Source organism: Anser cygnoides, chromosome Z (genome assembly GCF_040182565.1).
Source record: "Anser cygnoides isolate HZ-2024a breed goose chromosome Z, Taihu_goose_T2T_genome, whole genome shotgun sequence".
In the NCBI taxonomy this organism is placed as follows: Eukaryota; Metazoa; Chordata; class Aves; order Anseriformes; family Anatidae; genus Anser; species Anser cygnoides.
The window spans coordinates 16,688,145-16,706,608 of NC_089912.1; the positions used below are offsets into that span (position 1 = coordinate 16,688,145).

At 46.6% G+C, this 18,464-nt stretch overlaps 1 protein-coding gene and 1 long non-coding RNA gene across 6 annotated transcripts; one reads left to right on the forward strand and one right to left on the reverse strand.

Moving 5' to 3' along the window:
* Positions 1–2,225: 2,225 nt before the first annotated feature.
* LOC136789068 (uncharacterized) lies at positions 2,226–4,497 on the reverse strand. Its single transcript, XR_010827828.1, has 2 exons — positions 3,063–4,497; positions 2,226–2,424 (listed from the first exon to the last, which is right to left on the reverse strand). It is a non-coding gene; the product is annotated as an uncharacterized lncRNA (long non-coding RNA).
* Positions 4,498–8,928: 4,431 nt separating this feature from the next.
* XPA (XPA, DNA damage recognition and repair factor) lies at positions 8,929–17,853 on the forward strand. Of its 5 annotated transcripts, none has more exons than XM_066988397.1 (6): positions 8,929–9,149; positions 9,489–9,592; positions 11,312–11,434; positions 15,239–15,404; positions 16,109–16,226; positions 17,619–17,853. In XM_066988397.1, the coding sequence occupies exons 1-6, from the start codon at positions 9,144–9,146 to the stop codon at positions 17,765–17,767; spliced, it is 666 nt and encodes a 221-aa protein (XP_066844498.1). In that variant the 5' UTR covers positions 8,929–9,143; the 3' UTR covers positions 17,768–17,853. The 5 variants fall into 5 exon arrangements, 2 of the variants coding, with proteins under 2 accessions (XP_066844498.1, XP_066844497.1); XR_010827777.1 differs by lacking the exons at positions 8,929–9,149; positions 9,489–9,592; positions 17,619–17,853 and adding exons at positions 10,144–10,833; positions 13,509–13,614; positions 15,824–15,996; XR_010827776.1 differs by lacking the exons at positions 8,929–9,149; positions 9,489–9,592; positions 17,619–17,853 and adding exons at positions 10,144–10,833; positions 13,509–13,614; positions 15,824–15,996 and having other exon boundaries at positions 16,075–16,210.
* The last annotated feature ends 611 nt before the right edge of the window (positions 17,854–18,464 follow it).

Below are 18,464 nucleotides of genomic sequence, written 5' to 3' on the forward strand. Positions count from 1 at the left end.
CCAAGACGGATATGCTCCCATTTTACACAGAGGGTAAGAGAAGCATAAAGCTCAGCAAAAAGGATGATTTTGCAGCAACTCAGGGTGTCAGGGCTGTGTGTCAGATTGAATTCCCGGCTTGAAGTTCGCAGAAGTCATCTTGTGAAGTTGCTGAGTCCCTGCACCTCTTCCTGCTTTTGGCAGAGACCAGCACTTACTGACAAGGCCCTGATCTGGTGGCAATGTACATGCTAGAGAATGACCCATCACAGCTGTGAGTGCCCTGGGACATGGAAAACGAGGTGTTTTTAAAAATGGAGTAGCAACACCCTTGACCAGCTTCCCTGAAAAATCACTAGCAAGACCGAAAGCAAAATCCAAGTCCTTTTGCAGAAGCCTGTCTGCTTGCAAAAATCTGACTGCAGCGTTTGCGATATCAAACATGAAAAATCTTTTTCTTTTTGGAAGAGATAATTAAATTTCACATCAAATACGAAACATTTTAATATGTACTTTTTGACTGTGACACTTGCAACTAAGCTAGATGAAAATCTTTGCTATTATTATGGCAGTGTTAATTTAAAACAACGACAACAACCACAACATTTTAAAGTGAAGCCGCACTAGAGATAAATTGCCTGGTTTAGACATTATCCAGTTAGAGGAAGACTAGTTGGGTGGGCAATATGCAGTCAAGCTTTATGCATGATTTCAGGTAGCTTACCAAGATTCCACCCATTATGAATTCACCTAAATCTTTATAGTTTTAGATGTCCCACAAGCTATGAGGATGAAAGTGCAAAGGCATTCACAGGACAGTAATAAGAGCACCCTCTAGTGGTTATCCTCATATATATTAATTAAACCTTTCTAAATAAGCAGTTAATATATCTGCTTTCTCAAGCAAACAGCCTACCCAAAAAGTTTATTAAAATATCCATGTGAATATTCTGTATGCTATTCATGCCTTCTCAGTTCAACTGATACAACCACAAGGTTTTATATTGTTTATTTGCCAAAAATGCTACAGATCAATAAAAAATATTTTAACGCTTTCTGTAATATAGGGTAAAATAAATCTTTCAAATCTTTCAAGGTCTCAGTTTTTTCAAGGAATTCCTCAGGAGGGACAGAGAAAATGACACAGCAGAACATTTGGTCTCCTTATCAGAGACCTTATTAGAACCTATAACAGAAATTAATGGATGCTTGCATAAAGATGAGAAGAAAGTAATGTGGCTTCTGTAAAAGGGAGTCACGTTTTACAGATCTCTACAGATCTTGCTGGTGTTCTCTGAAGGAATTATGGAACCTGTAGACTTCCTATTTAATCATAACTTTTTAAAGAAGCCTAAGTATAGCTTTTACTATAAGATGATACAGAGGTTAGTATCTGATAATCATCAGACATAAAAAGAGAATTAGAAAATAAGCACTCTGCTGGAATGTATAAGTAACTTACAGGCAGTTTTGGTCAAGTTAGCTTCAGTTAGCTTTCGCTAAGCAAGAGTTACAACAGGAGTTACAGAAACTGCCCAAGGAAGGAGACATGGATTGAGTTTTTCCAAAATCAAAAGATTGGGAAGAATAGTTTAAACGCCAAGTAGCCGGCAAATATGCTTTGTCTGACTTTCACTGCCAAGCACATTCTAGACAAGTGCTCCTGCACACGAGTTTGCAGCATCATATTAATATCACACTTTATTTGACTTTATTGTATTCTGTGATTAAACTGGCAAATAACATTCTTGTTATCTATTGCCACGAAAGTCTACCACTTACCGAGCGGGTCCTCTGGGATCTCCCAGGTAAACATAAGAGTTAACACAACTGATGTCCAGTGTGAGGAAATTTGCAACCAGGATTCTGCCCAAACAAAGACAGTTTTATGTTGTATACATACCTTATATATTTACATATTTTACATATTTACATGTATGTTGTATATCTGTTTTATGTATGCATACATATTTTTGTGAATGTATTTTATGCATGTGTATTTTATGTTTGCTGCAGTGTTCAATTCTGAGCAACCACTTTGGGAATGGTAAGAAGAGGTAAGAAAGCAAGTTTCACGGTACCACATGAATTAATAAAATGAGTGAAAGAAAAAAGAAAAAAAAAGTATTTAAGTTATCAGAGCATCAGGGCAGAAACTGAGGTTGTAACTCCCTGCACTAAGATGCTCCAGAAGATGGCTCCCATTGACAATAGGAGGGACAGACCCAGGAAAAATAAAACAGAGATACAGCATTGCATGCTGTTTAATATACGATCAGAAATAGCAGTGCTCAGAGAATAGATGGAGTGGGTAATGCAGATAATGAGTCCAAGTCCACGGATGTTTAAGGCAATTTGTACAGGCACTTTCAGACTCTGGTTGACACCAAGGAAGAGGCTAATTAATCCATGGGATGTTGCCAGGACTTCGCCATCTCGTAAAAGCTGTAAAAAAAAAAAAAAAAAAAATGAGTAGGAACTCATAAATACCTCAAATGCAACCTAGAAAAAAAGTGCAAAGTTCAGAACCTCTTGAAAATCTCAAAAACAAAACAAACAGAAACAGGGGGAAAAAAAAAAAGTGATTTTTTTGTTAACTGGATACAAACTTTGACAGACCAAAATCCAGGCTGATTGAGTGCTACAGAAAGGCTTATCACCAGCCATGTGAGAGAGGCAGAGCACACCCAGGCTCACGAAAAGCATCACATTCCTCCCAGCATGGGTCTGCAGTGGTGGTGAATCGGCTACAATGGTGGGCAGCGGTGTGTGACGGGTCTTCACCAGGGCATAGCCAGATGTGGAGGGAAGTGTGAATGCCTTCGCTCAGAGGCGAATCATTCCATTGCCTCCGCATTCAAAAGACCGCTGAAAACAGGGAGCCTTTGACCCCTGATGTAATTAAAACTCCGGCTGAGGCAAAAAACCAAGGAACTGTAGTCTCCTGCAACAAAAGTGCAGCGTGCTTTCACTAGACCCCAAATCTGGCCAGGAAGAGACAAAATTCCACCCCCACTCCCCACCCCCACTCCCCACCCCCACTCCAAATTACTCCCCGAGCTCCAGGCAAAAATCGGACATACCACAATCTTCGGGAAAGAGGTTCTGGCAAATTGCAGAGCTTGGTGTACCTCTTCAGCAAAGAAAACCAATTCTGAGAATAAACCGGTCTGAGATATAAATGGAAGGACCTGCTGCTATGCAAGGCTTTGATTTGAACACATCAGCAAGAAATGTTTGAATGAAGGGGAAGTAACACAGGAATGCAGTACATTTCTCAAACATGTAAGAAACGAGCTCAGAGCATCAAGAACTCTTTCAATTTTCCTTCTTTCATGAATGGTTTCAGTTTAACCCAGGGCTTTTAAGGGTGATTGAAGCCCTTGGAATCCACTTTTCTGTTCCAAGAGATAAATCTATTCATGCTGCATGCTAAATTGCTACGGTCAGTGTTATTCTTTCTGGACAAGCAAAACCAAATTTTCCCCTAAGGAAACAAAACAGAGCTAAGAAAAAATCAACTAATTCAAGAAATCCAAGTAGCATGTTGAGACCCTGGTCAGGAGTTATTTTCTGGTCATGCTCAGAGCTTACTTTCAGATTACATTCAAGATTCAAACGTTGTGAATGATGTAGTATCTCCGAAGCACCTCCTGCTAGATAGCCCTGCATTCCTAGGAGTCTTAAGCCATATGTTGGCTCCATATTTCTCCCACAACCAGGTTGTTGTGAGCCCAAAATAAATGTTACATGTTACCTAAAATACACGGGCCAGTTACTAAGATCAACTCCATATTCTCCTTTTCCTCCCGTCCTCCAGCACACTGAAGTGGACACAGTTCCCGGTAGTGTCCATCCTGAAGAGCAGAACAAAGGCCTGGAGGCACATGTGGGAAGAAATCATCACATTAGTTGCTAATAGTAGGAAACCAAATTTTAGGGAATGTTATCTGATCAAACCCGTGGACGACAGCACCAAAACGTTTTGCAGAGATTTGCAAGTGCTGGAAGAGTTGCCTCTTGCTTGAATCCTGGAAACTGGGATGTGATTTTCTTGCTATAGCAGATTTCATCAGCTGTTTCATCATTTTCTCTTCCAGCTACTCTGCAGACAGGAACAACTGAAGCTGACTTGGAAGCAGTCACAAAAGGATTCTCTTTATAGTAATATTTTTAAAAAGAGCGTAATACTTTGAATTATATGCAGCAGAAATCTGAAGTTTCTTTATGAATGCTTACATTGTGAATCTCCTTAAATGCTTCAGGAAGGCCAGAAGTCTACACTTTATTCCAGAATGCGCAGCGTTTCATCATCAATACAGCTAGATCTCATGTCCCTGAGATTAGTATAATTGATGATGTATTGATTTTCTGTCTCAGAAATGCCTGAGCTGCTCTTAATAGAAAGAAAGAAGTAATTAAAGCATTAGGCAAAGTTTCTATGTTGCTATGGAAAAGGTTCTTGAATGCATAAAATAACTGACAAAAAAAAAAAAAAAAAGAATATTGAGAGGGAAATAAATCTACCAGTTCACACATCTCTTTTACGTGATATGTGAGTGTCCCTACCCATTGCAAGCCCTCTGCATTGGGGGGGGGGGGAGGGAGGGAGGGAGGGTGACGGGAATTTAAAAAAGAATAATACTATACAACAAATTGAAGAGTTTGAATTCATGACAGTTGAGACAAGTCTTTGGCTTGAAGGCCGCACCCAGACAGTTGGTGTCAATGGCTCTATGTCCAGGTAGCAGCCGGTGACAAGTGTTGTCCCTCAAAGGTCTGTCCTGGGACCATTACCGGTTAATATCTTTATCAACGACAGTGGGATTGAGTGCACCCTCAGCAAGTTTGCAGATGACGCCAAGCTGAGCGGTGCAGTCAATACAAGAGAAGGAAGGGATGCCACCCTAAGGGACGTGGACAAGCTTGAGGAGTGGGCCCATTTGAACCTAGTGAGGTTCAGCAAGTCCAAGTGCAAGGTGCTGCACCTGGGTCAGGGTAATCCCAGACATGAGCGCAGAGTGGGAGAACTCACTGGGAGCAGCTCTGAGGAGAGACTTGGGCGTTCTGGTGGACGGAAAGCTCGACCTGAGCCAGCAGGGTGCGCTTGCAACCCAGAAGGCCAACTGCATCCTGGGCTGCATCAACAGAAGAGTGACCCCCAGAGTGAGGGAGATGACTGTCCCCCTCTGCTCCACCCTTGTGAGGGCCCACTTGGAGTGCTGCGTCAAGATCTGGGGTCCAGAAAAACCTCCCAGTACCCTAGTTTCAGAAACATATATATATATCGTTCTACCGTTTTCGCTATTGTTTGTACTGAAGTTATTATCAAATCAACGGCTGCTGTGCTGCAGTTCCAGAACACGTTTGTTGTTTTGCCGTATTTTCCCATTCTTTATACGGATGGAAGATGGGTTTTTCTGGTAAAGTAGTGGAAGAGGATTTCTCTTTCTGGACTGCCAGCCAACAACAGAAGTGTGTAGTCAGCTCTGTGGTGATCTCTGGAACTATAAAAAGCAAGCAACATTTTTTCATCATGCCTTGACACTTTCCTGTTCGTGGATGTGAAACCAGTGTTTTCTGGTTATCTTCTTCGCTATTAAAAGCAAACATATTAAAGTCCTACTCAAGAAAAGTAATAAAACAGAAAAGTCATGAAAAATGCTAGCAAATAAAAGAGATGTAATTTGTAATTTCACATTCCGTCATATTCTGTAACAAGAAAATAATAACAAACTTGCATTAAGGTCTCCTGTCAGGGAAGAATGCCAGTTTTCGCCTTTAAACGTTTGCATTTCAGTTCTTGCCTACCTGTTCTTTTCAGATCTGTTGCTCAAGCATTCAACACTTTACGTGCTTCCTCCATTATCTACCTGCTCAATCAAGATTATATACATCAATTGGGAGATGATAAATGGAGCATGAAGACAGGTCACATTACTATGAAAATCCCCTCCTACAGCTAGTGAACAAATGAGAAAATCTCACAGAGGGATGACAAACTTAATTTACTCTGCATGTCCCATTCTGTCCAACAGGATGACTCACTGCCTATCTCTGAGCTATGGCATGGGTGAATTCAGAAAGAGAACGTACAAATCCAAGCAGGTGCACTCTCTGGTTTTAACAAGCTCCCTTCATTTTTCCTACGTCACACGCTTCTCTTTCACCAAAACGTTAGGAATGCTTTGCCTTCTATTTATTTAAGGTAATGTAAGAAAAAGGTGTAGCAAATTAGAAAGCTGATGGAAATATAATCTCAGAGGGCATGGTATTTTTTGCCTTACATCCCCAAGGAGGCAAGAAGTTCTCTCCCATAAAAACGCTTGAAATCATTGGGCAAAATCCAATCCCTTAGTCATGCTAGGAGGCAGCAGCCAACCATTTAATCAGACTGTGTGTATTGGCTGGTCAGCTGCTGACTACACAACTCAAATGCGGCTAAAATTCATGCTACCACCTGAACCATCAGAGAGAGAGGGGAGAGAGCTGAAATGTGATTTTTTCTGCAGCACCACTCCCTTCGAAAGACAAACCCATTGAAAATAAGACGTTGTTAGATCTGTTTCTCAGGGAACAAATAATTTTACTGAAAGAGAACAAAAAAAGTTCTGTTGTAGGTATGTAGCTGAATGCAGATTGCTATTACGACTTTGTGGACACAGAGAAATAAGTATATTGTGAGGCAAAATGTAAATATACAGCACAGCAGCTGCTCTGCAAGTGATTCCCAGCAAAGATGAACGCTGAATCTGGTTTGAAAGATCCCAGTAAACAGGCTTATTTGCTACTACGTGGTCCCAGGTATTTAAATATCAGTTACCACATGATTCTCCATGAATATAAGGAAGAGGCTTGCTGTCTTGGATAATAAATCCGTCAGTCCCATTTCCACCACTGGGCATGGGCAAACACTGAGGGAAGAGGAGAAATGAGGCAAATACATGATACCTCCTCTGCAACACTCCCACAGCCTCCAACTATTTTCAGCTCAGGGGATTTCCGGAGCCTGAGGGGGTGTTCATTCACTATGATAAGCACAGTCCTCTTCCAAATACTTGGCCCATCTGCCCCAGGCGCCAGAGAAACACCTTCTGTACAGTGCATCATTCAGAGAGGCTCTGCAGGAAGAACGACCTCCTCTCATTTGTTTAGAGCCTACCACCACAAATCTGATGGTGTGTACTCCAAAAGTCAATTGCCGTCCATCCTCTCATAATCACCTAGGATGTGGTAGGCCTCAGGCTTGTCCTTTCCAGGTAATTTCTTTTCTGGGTGAAGAGGACAAGCCTACTCGATTGTTTTCTTTCAAGGGAGGCAATGCCAAATAGTTTAGCACCCATATTGTCCTTCCCCATTTCCAGTTTATCCTTCCTTAAAAGCAGGAAATACAACTGGACACGGTGCTCATGGTGCAAGTTAATCATGGATTTGTGGAGTGGCATAAATATAATTATATATTAAAAAATTATACATATATAGATACAATTATGGCTGCAACCAATTCAGATATCACCATCATTTATGTAAAATTAGGACTAGGCTTCCCCAAACGCATCATGTTACATTCATCAACCCTGAGTTTAATCTTTTCTTGCTGCCTAGCCACCCACAATTCTTTACAGATGACCCTTATTCTTGCTAACTTAAAAAAGCTTTGTATTGTCTGCAGACATTCCTATCTTGCTCCTTACCCTTTTCTCCAAGGGAATGATGAGCTGTCAAGCCACCGGTTTGCTGCCTCCCCACACTCAGCTACTCACTGATGCTATTTACCATGGGTATGAATTAATGCATGTCTGCACTTGCTGATTAATGATGGCTGCTGTTGGCTACCAGCGGCCAAGCAATACCAAGAATTGCTTGGCATACAGCACCTGAAAAACTCTCTAAAACACAGTTATAATTATGATTAAATCCTGTGCACCCATTAAGCTATGCATGTTTAATATCATGAGTATTAACACATGACTAAAAGAGTGCATACAAGATAGTCTATAAACCCTTGCAAATGCGTAACTATCTGTTCTATTGCCTTTTCCCAGCCAGGAAAATTAGAAGCATTGCATTTGATTCATTCTGGTAGGAAGCAGAGTTGGGGAGAATAGTCTGTTCTGATTGCCTAGCCAGACTGACCCTGAGAAAAAGAAAAAAAAAAAAAACTAAGAAAAAAAAATGTAGCATATGCTTCTAAAACAGTTTCCCTTAATCAAGCACTAGCTGAATTGCACGAGTCGTTGTGGCCCATGGCTTACTTTGCTTAAGTGCCTTGCCTCTGAATTTGCTTTTGTTTATATGTTCTATTTTCCTTTTAATCCTAATTCTGAATTGGTTGCATAATATCCTTCTACCCTCAAAGCCCTTTTTTGCACTGCCCCAAACTTCACGTTTCAATGCAGTTTTGATTTGCGACTCACATAGAATTATTTGCTAATCCTCAGGCACAACTCAAAAGTTAACTTCTCCCTAAATTTCTACTCCTATAGAACAAGGGGGAAAAATCAAAGGAATCCAAACACACGTTTGTTTTCCAAGCAAACAGTTCGATTTCCAAGTCACCTAGTAAACACCTGGCTTCAAACTACTTTTATGTCAATTGCTTGTAATGTGTTAGTCAGTATCTTTGTACGTCTGTCTCTAGCAAAGTCCAAAGGAGAGAGCAATGAGGCTGGAGGAGTGTATGCTCGTGCCACACCATTTCTTAGGCTGCTTCCTGCAGGCCGGGACTGTGACTTGTACTTTCATCTGTTAAATACCTCCTGTTCCAGACCCGCCTGTGTGGCTGTGAGGCGCATCTGGACATGTGCATTGCGGCACTTCTCCAACTTTGTACGGAACCCGAAAGGCAGTCTTGGTGGGAGCGGAGGGTTGATCACGGCTCGGTTATAAATCTTCAAGGGGAAGGTTCCCGGATCTGTGATCTGTGGCAAGGAAAGTATTTCAATCGACGGGAGAAACTACCTGCCACTCACGCGAACAACTGAGCCGCTTAAAATGTCTTCGTCTGCGTTTAAATATAAATATATATATTATTTCCCAGAAGCAGGACGTTCTTTTCACAACGTTTGCAGCACACTCTGCTGGCTGATGTCGAAAGTAAAACCAAGCCCACGTGACGGGCTAGAAAGCACCAAGTATTTTTTGACACAGCAGAGGCACAGTCTATGCAGGTAATTATCGTGGAGAGCTAGGGCCGGCACGGAGGGGCGGCGGGGGGGCAGCGGGGAAGGGCTGGCGGGGGGATTTGGGTCGGTTTGGAGGGGCAGAAACCCCTCGGGGGTTGGGGAGGAAGGGCTGCTGCTGTGCTGTAAGGTCATAGCGACTCGGTCCGGAGCCAGGGAGCAAAGATCTGTGCTGATGTCTTCATTTCCGTCTCCTCAAGGACAGGGCAGGCACCGTGCAGCCGCCGGGGCCGCTGGCTGCTGGCTATTAAGCTGGCATTATACGAAAGTGGCTTACGGCCACATTTGCATGACAAAGCCATTTACGGGTATCTCATCAATAACCAGGGCTGCGGGCTCCGTCCATTCTCCTTTTCCTTTCGCTTGTGGGCCACGCACAGCCACGGGAAGCCAGCGGCCGGCTTTTTGCTGAAAAAAAGGAAAAAAATGAGGTACCGATTCCCGTGACCGGTGTAGGTCACCCGGGCTGCAGGCGGCCGCGGTAATAAAGTATCTTTTTTTTTTTTTTTTTTGAGGAGAGAAAGTGTGAGGGGGGAGGATATCAGGACAGAAAGCGTGGGTTTTTTTGTTATTTTTTTTTTAGGAAAAGTGTGGTGGGGTGGTGGTTCTAGGAACGTGGTGGGGGAGAAAAATGGAGCGTGGTGGGGGTTTTGGGGGGGAGAAAAATGGCTTTTTTTATGAGACAACGTGGGGGCTTTCGGGTTCCTTTCTTATTTTAAGGAAAGAAAAGGCCCGGTGCGCGTGGGGAGGGGGTGGGCTGAGGCCTGGCGGCGCCGGGGGCCTCCCGCCCCGTCACGGCCGGGCCGGGGCAGCGCCGCCCTCCATCTTGGGAGCGGGGCGAGGCCCGTGTGGTGCTCTGAGGACAAAAGGGTCATTAGCTGGGTACGGCTCTTATTTAATTCTTTATTTATTTTATTTATTTTATTATTTATTTAAAAAAAAAAAAAGCCAAAAAAAAAGTATTGCTCAAGCCCGGCCGGGGGGAGGGGGGGAGGGGAGGGGTGGCGTGAGGTGTATGTGGGGGGGGGTTGGTGCAGAAAGCGCTCGAAAAGGCGCGCGCGGGGAAATCGCAGGGTCATGCGCTCCCCTCCCCCACCGCCTGCTTCCCGCCTCGCCTCTCCCCCTCCCCTCCCCTCCCCCCCCCAACGGAGCCCCCCTCGGGCCGGGCCCCCCCCGTCCGGCGCCACGCAGGCCGCAGCCCCCGCCCCGGGAGGCCCCCCCCTCCCTGCCCCATCCCCTCCCCTCCCCCTCCCTTTTCCCGTCACCCCCCGCGCGGCGGCGGGACGGAGAGGGGGGGGGAGGGAGAGGGGGCGCCCGCGTGGGCGGGGCCGCGCGCCGCGCGCCTGCGCAAGGAGGGGGGGCCTCGCCCCTCCGGTCCCCTCCCCCGCCTCCCTCTGTGCGCAGGCGCAGTGCGGCGGCGGCTCGGCGAGGGGAAGGGCGAGCCCGCCGCTGACGGAGCGGGGGGAGCTCCGCGCCCGGCGCAGCCCGGCCGATCCCCGCACCGCCATGGCGGGCGAGGCCCCCGCGGGGGCTCGGCAGGCTCGGAGCGTGGCGGCCGGCGAGGAGCGGCCGCCCCTCTCGGCGGCGGTGCTGGCCAAGATGGAGCGGAACCGGCAGCGGGCGCTGGCACTGCGGCAGGCGCGGCTGGCGGCACGGCCCTACCCTGCCGCAGGTCGGACGGAGGAGAGCGGGCGGGCGGGGACCCGGCCTCCGCGGGGCGGGATCGGGGGGCTGACGGGGCTCCGGGGACCGGGGGGGGGGGGGCGTGAGGTGAGGAAGGGAGAGGGGGGCCGTGAGGTGTTGGGGGGGGGCCGTGAGGTGGGGGGGGCGCCAACCGTTGGGCGCGAGGCGGCGGGGGCGGTGGGGGGGGGGGGGGGAGCAGCGCGCGCGCGGCCGTTAGTGAGGTGGGGGGGGGAGCGGCGGCGCGCGCGCCTCTCCCCCCCTCCCCCCTCGGCTTCCACACGTGTGGGGGGGAGGGGGGGCCCTTAGCGCGCGCGCGCTCTCGCCGCGGGCCCCCCGCCTCGCGCCGCGGGGGGAGGGCGCGCGCCCGCGCTCGCCCCCTGGCGGCGACGGCGTCGGCGGCGGCGCGGGTCCGTCCCCGGTGCGCGGGCGCGTAACGCGGCGCCTCCCTCCCCGTTTGTCTTCCGCAGGCGGCGTGCGGGTGCGGGCCCCCGCCAAGGTCGTGGACACGGGAGGGGGCTTCTTCCTGGAGGAGGAGGAGGAGGAGGAGGAGGAAGAGCACGGCGGCGCCGCCAGGATCGTGCGTCCCCCCGGTAATGGCTGGAGGGAGCGGCGCAGGAAAGAGGTGGCCGGGGCGCCGGGAGGAGGAGGCGGCGCCGCGTGCGTGGAGCTGGCGGGGGCGGGCAGGAAGGCGCGGGGGCGACACTGAGCCGGGTCGGGCTGAGCGAGCAGGGCGGGTTCGGCAGCTTTTTTTTTTCTCCCGTTTTTTTTTTTCCCCTCCATTTCCCACCCTCTTCCCCCCACACCCCTCCCCCCCCCCTCCCCTTTTCTTCCCCAACGCGTCTCGCTGGATTAGCGCGATTTCTGGCGCGTCTGCATCCATCGGTATTCGAGCGGCTCGCGAGCGAGACGCGATGAAAAAGGAAGAATTTTAAGCCGCGGAAGTGGGACGCCGCGTGTGCCCTTGGGCTTAGCGGCTTTTTTCCTAACCCCCGGTAAACGGTATTTCCATTAATTCTTTCGGGATTTCGGGTTTGTAAGACCTATATAAGCCTAAATTCGCGCGGTTTCGTCGGTTTGGGGGAATTTCGAGCTTTTTGATAGCCTTTATGCCGCGATCTGGGCGCTGCTGCAGTGTCAGCTTTTATCGTTATAAAACGTTGACGCCAAGTTGCTGATCGTTCGGTGGAGGATTTCGACATATTGCCTCGTGATATTCTCTCTCCAAAAAGCAAATGGAGAAGTAGGAATCCCAAAATAGATCCACTTTCTTCTCTGGGAATGTCTTTGTCTTGCTTTGTTCTGCTCTGAATCAACTGCAGGGCCGTTGGTGCAGTGTATCTCTTTGTTAGAAATCACCACCGGATTTCGTTAAGGGTATAAACGGCTAGCAGCCTTTACTGCTTTTGAGAGGCTTATGCTTTTCTTTTTTCTTTTTTTAAAAAAGTAGATCTGGGATGCCTTTGCACTGGAGTCGTTCTTGCTGTATAATTCGTAACGTCATTGTCCTAATAAAATGCCTTTATGTTCGGGAGTACTGCTTTAAATTACGAAACGTGATGTAAGAGCATGGCTATGCGAAGTACTGAACCGCCCCGCTGTCGCTAGCGAGACTGAATTGGGATAAAATGTCGGCTTTGCTAGATTCAATCTGCTATAAATGCAAACACTATTAAAAATGTATGATGTTGCATGTCAAGAATTAATTTTCTATTTCAGGTATTTTTAATGCTCTTCACTGCTACCGCACTTCGGCTTGCAAAACTGTATAAAAACACTAATTTTCTGCTAGGATTTTGATGTTACTGTTTAAACGAGCGTTCCTTCTAGCTGCGGTTACCTGAATCAGTGTTTCTGGGTGTCACATGGAACATTAAGCAGATGGCGATGACGCTGGAGGTGATCTACCCGGCGAGGATGCGGCCAGGAGTGATGGCCGGCACTGGGATGAGCCTGGGCTTGGAGCAGTGCTGAGAGGGCTTGGGGAGAGGATTGTAGTGGAGCTCCATCCCCATTCCACTCCTAGCAGCTCTCTGGCCATCCACCTCCATTTCTGCCAGCTGGAATGCGCAAGAGCCTTGCCAACTGCCCCAGGCCTCCGTTGAGCTCTTTTTGGGAGAGGCAGGTGTGGCCGAGCTAGGAAGAAAACTGGAGCAGAGCTGAGTTGGATTGTAATGCCAGTGCGGCTCCTGTACTGCTTCCTGCTCAAGCCACCTTCCCCTGCCGACACCCCCTTCTCTGATTTCTCCTGTTCCTGCCCGCATGTCTCCTGCATATCAGGACGTGCTTTGAGGGCCGGAAGGGAGGAAGCGGTAGGAGGGGACATAAAGCACCTCATGGGGAAATGTGGGGGAATTTTCTTTCTCTTAGCGATTGTTAAGTCGAAACAAATGTGTGCTCTTGAATGTTGAAATCCGATACTAAATACGGTGAACCTTCCAGCAAAAACCAGAAGCATATCGGCAAAGATGGGACTGCATGATAATGGTTCTGAATTTTTACTGTATTTTTCTGGAAAACTTTTAACAGAGGAATGAAATGAGCCTGTAATGAATAGCATAAAACCAAATGTAAATTTTAGTAAAGTTGCTTTGTGATACCAATTCCATATGTTTGTGTTTAACGTGGTGGTAGTTCCTTTAAAAAAAAAATCTTTCTTTCCATTAGCACCTGTGCTAGAATTTGACTATCTCATCTGTGGAGACTGTGGCAAAGAATTCATGGATTCCTACCTTATGCAGCACTTTGATTGGGCAACCTGTGATAATTGCAGGTATTACAGATAATCAGGAGAGGGAAGCTTTATTTTATGTAAAGATTGCTAGCTATAATTCAGTTAATTAGCCTTTAATTAAAAGGCTGTCAGCAGAGAGGTTTCTCAGTAACTTTAGACTTACTGAAAAAGTAAGAGGAAGTTGACTGATGTCCTTTGTATTTTCCATTATGAAAGTGAAAAATGGCAGCGTCACCTCATGAGCCTGTGTTCGGATGCAGGACCTCAGCAGACATTCGTGTAATGTTCTAGAAACACAATGTCTGGGAGTGGCTAGTGAGTGTCAGCATGCAGATTCATGCCTGGTGGAGGACACTGTTTAAATGAGTAGCTCGGCTACGTAACGCAGTGTCTGCTTTATAACATGGGGCAGGTATTGGGAGAGAATTCGCTGTCACAGTGAATCAACTCTAGTAACCAGAAGTTAGCGCTTCCGTGAGCAGAGGTGGGCCTGGAGCATGGCAGCCGGGGCGCAGAGCCCCCGCGGGAGGCTCGCAGGGGGTGCAGGAGGGCAGCCTGGGGCGGGAGGCGGCCCCCCGGCTCTCTCTTTGGGCGGGGGGCATGCTCAGAAAGCCGCCGGGATCACCGGGGCAGTGAAACAAAGTGAGGCAGCCGGCCCCCCTGAGCGTCGGAACAAATGGGTGAATGGATGGAGGAGGGAAAAAGATGGCTGCTAGTTCTTTCGGAGAGCTTCCCAGGTAACCACGTGGAGTGGCAGAGTGCCTGCGTAAGCCACAGGCAGCTCATCGTCTTCAGGGACAAAGTGCTGCCTCTTCGGGGATGGAAAAAGGCACGGGAGGAGAGGGCCTGGGGACTTGAAGGCGGTTACCCTTTGGACTAGTAGCTCTCGGAGCCGCATGTTTAAGGAGTCGGTGGTGCAATAGCCTTTACTATGAACTTTGAGATTTGGTAAAGCTGTATTTACAGCAGTACTTCCTTGATGACGGTTGCTAGCACTTCCTGCTTGGCAGACTGTTCCAGATGAAGCAGTTTAAGTTGTCCTTAAGTCAGGATTTTGTAAATTTTTTTCCATTAATTGGTGAATGCCGCTGCGGTTAGACAGTTTTTCATCTGTCTGGTTGAAACTGCAGCATTTTAAGGTCTTCATTTTACTGTTTCTCTATGCTTGCTGAATTGCATTTAGAAACGAGTTCTGTGTGCTAATCTCTTTCTGGGATCTAGCAGCATATGGAGTGTGTATATTCTGTCTCAGGTGATCTGACCTGTCTCACGTTACACATTCTTTTTCTCTTGACCATGCGTCAGGCTTGTACTTTTGTCCTCTGAGTTACATCTGGGTTAGGTGAACAGCCTAAAGCTACTCAATAATCTCGTAAGTTTCAGTTATTCCTAGTGTAAGAAAAGAAAAAACATTAAAGCCCTTCTAGAGAAACAAAGTAACAGCTTATATTCGCTCAAATTGGAGGGTTTTCTAACTTAACTCCAGTAAACCTGTACTGGAGTTTAGCTAGATTGTTAGAATTCAAAATTAATTGCATACATTAAAAATTGAGAGGATGAAGGCTGCTGGTATTTCAGGAATGCTTGGAGATGCAGTGGGGACTTAGAAACTGATAAGTAGTTTTCACGTGTAGCTTTTTCATGATTGTTTTACGTCTTCCAGAGATGCCGAAGATAAACATAAGCTTATAACAAGGACAGAAGCAAAAGAAGAGTATCTTCTTAAAGACTGTGACTTAGACAAGAGGGAACCAGTGCTCAGATTTATTGTGAAGAAAAACCCTCACAACCCTCGGTGGGGTGACATGAAACTTTATTTAAAAGTGCAGGTATAGAAACTGTTGGAGTATTTCACTCTTTTTACCTTTGTACGACTTTGATGACCAAAATTTATCACTTCAGTTCTGATTGCTGAGTCATTTTGATAAAGCTAGGTATATTAAGTTAGGCTTGTGTAAATTTTCTTGATGGTCGAAGTAGAGAGGTATGGTCCAAATTCATGAAAATGTCCGTGTTTTAGGGCCTTTTAAAGACATTTATGGACCAAGATCTCGGTACCCCTGTTTGCACAAGTACGGGTCATAAAAGTTAATGGCCTTCCAGTGCTGACCTGAAAGGCGTTGGGCAGCTGCTGCTGCCTGTGGCCCTTTGTGGCTCGCTGCCTCGGGTCTGCAGCTCTGCCCTGAGAGCGAGAGCAGCAAGAAGCGATTTTACAAGGCTGTAATTTCCCGTTCCCTCTTTTTCTCAGGAATGCTGCTGCTTTGCTTGAATATGCACACATTCAGAGCTGGGTTTGACTTAAGTAAGTTAATCTAGCTGGTGCTAAAACAAATCTCCTGAGCTATCCGTTGGTGTGGAAGGAATGTTCACATTTGCAGTTCAAAGGCGAAGAGATAGGAGGCAGAGACAGGATTCCTGGTGGTAGGCTTGACTTAGTTTGCATATGTATAGGGGGAAATTGTGCCTGTGAGTTAGAATAGTTTATTTTTATCGTTTCAGGGGAAAAAGAAACACATTTATGTCCATCCTGTAGGTAATCAAGCGTTCTCTTGAAGTCTGGGGTAGTGAAGAATCATTGCAAGAAGCGAAGGAACTCCGCCGTGACAGCAGAGAGAAGATGAAACAGAAGAAGTTTGATAAGAAGGTTAAAGGTAAACGCTTAGGCTTACATAACGCTATACTTAAAGGAAGGTCCAATACTGTGCGAGTTTATTTCTGTATCTGATCAAAGTGGTTAGTTTTCAGTGTGACAAAATGGAGGCTTTTCATGACCTGTGAGTAAGCCTGGAGCAGTCCAGTCTGACCTCATGGCTAGCTAAGTCTTCTGAGCAGAGGGTGGGACTAGAGATCTGAGGTCTCTCACAAACTGAATTACCCTCTTGTCCTGTGGAAATGCTGCAAGTGGCAGAAATGATGTATAAGAGTTCATTATAGTGTTTTTAAAACTCTTTGGTATGAGGCACAACGTGCCTGGGATTGTCTTTGTTACTCTTTCTGACTTGAAGAAAATATGGATTTTTTTTGTCAGTGGATTATAATTCAAAAATCATACAAATCATACATGTGCGGTGGGATAACTGTAAACGAGGGCAGAAAACGCCTTTTCCCACTGTTCACAATGTTCCAGCTCACATTTTTACTGGTTATCATCCTTATTTTTCCTAATAAATTAATATTTAGGAGAGCATTCAGTGGGTAGGTAAAACTACAAAAAAGGCTTTCAGCACAGACACACACGCCAGTCGTTCCAAGAGCCTGCACGTCTGTTTCTTCGCAAGAGCTGAGGCTTGCCGTGGCATCAGCACGGTGCTGCCTGCATGGGGCTCACACTCGGAGCCAAAGGGCTTGAGCTGGCTGCGCTGGCTGTGTCTGGAGGAGGCAGCACACAGGGCTGAGCAAACAGGAGGGATTGCAGCAGACGGTGGCAGAGACGATGGAGTTCAGGGCAAGGACAGGCCTTAACATGACGGCGTTTGCAGCCTAAATGACTTGGCTGGAAATGTTACTACCCTCTGCTGTTTGGTATTCTTGCCACCCACTTGCAGCATCCAGAAAGTAGTATGTCAGGCTCGACCGCGGGGCGCTGACTTCACTGCAGCTGCTGGATAGGCAACTTGCTGCTGGGCGTAGAGCTGAGAGAATGCAGAGTCATTTAGGACGAATACAGTGACCTGAATGAGAAGTACTTTTCCTTAGTCATGTAAAACAACGAGGTACTTCATGCTTTCCTCCTCATTCCAGCCAACCCTTCTCGATAGCTTTGAAGGGCAGCATATATGAGGCAACACATGCTTACTCCAGGTGGAAAACCTGCTGGGAGATTTTGTCATTATAGTTCCTGTCCTTTAAAACCATGTGAACAAGGCGAAGTTGACTGCAAGGCAAATCAAAACTTGTTCTTGCAAACTAGTATTGCAAGAAGAAATTTATGGCAGACAGGCAGAAAGCAGATTGTCAAGGGGAGGCCTCAAAAGGTGGGTGGTTTGAGTTTTATTCACTAACGCTTCACACTCTTAAAAAAAAAATCTTAACTTTCTCATCAGAGCTCCGTCGTGCAGTGAGGAGCAGTTTGTGGAAGAGAGCAGCTAGCATCCATGAACATGAATATGGACCAGAAGAAAACATAGATGAAGACACTTACAAAAAGACATGTACTGTATGTGGCCATGAATTAACTTACGAGAAGATGTAATGTTATTTTTTAAAATTTAATTATCTTTTTAATTGTATTTTGTATTAAAGTCAAATAAATGCTAATTATGAGCAAACTGTGGACAAGTTTAGTGAAGAATGTTTCTTTGCAAGAAACTCTGTACAGAACAGTAAGGGTTGGCTTTCGGGATAGGTGGTGGGGTGGAAGATACACGTTTGTAACAGTTCAGGAAATTGTTACCTTGTTGCTGAGAGAAACTGGTATCATTATACTTTACACACTGATGAAGTTAAAGGAGGAAAACTTCTCCCCTACTCCCGATTGTTAGACGAAGTCTCCGTGGTTTTGTCCCAGCTGTTAGCTGTTTTCCAGTTACTAAGACTTGTCATGGGCAGCAGGGCATGGGGTAACTAACTGTAAATGAAGGTAGGAAATGCCTTTCCCCACTGGTTACAGTATTCCCAGCTCGTGTTTTTACTGGTCGTCATCCTTGGTTTTTCCTAACGCTATCATGAAATAATATGGCTGACGAAGCACCTCTCCAGTGGTTAGCATGTCAGGAGGCAGGCTCTCCTTCCGTGTGGATTTGGAGGCCTCCGATTCCGGGTGGGAAAGGAGCGTTCTCCAAGGAAAGCAGCCCGCTGTGGGGGGCTGTGACAGCTCAGCACCACATTTCATGGTGAAAAGCCCTCTACTGCTGTTTCCCGAGCTTTGGCCCAGGGAGCACAAGATGGCT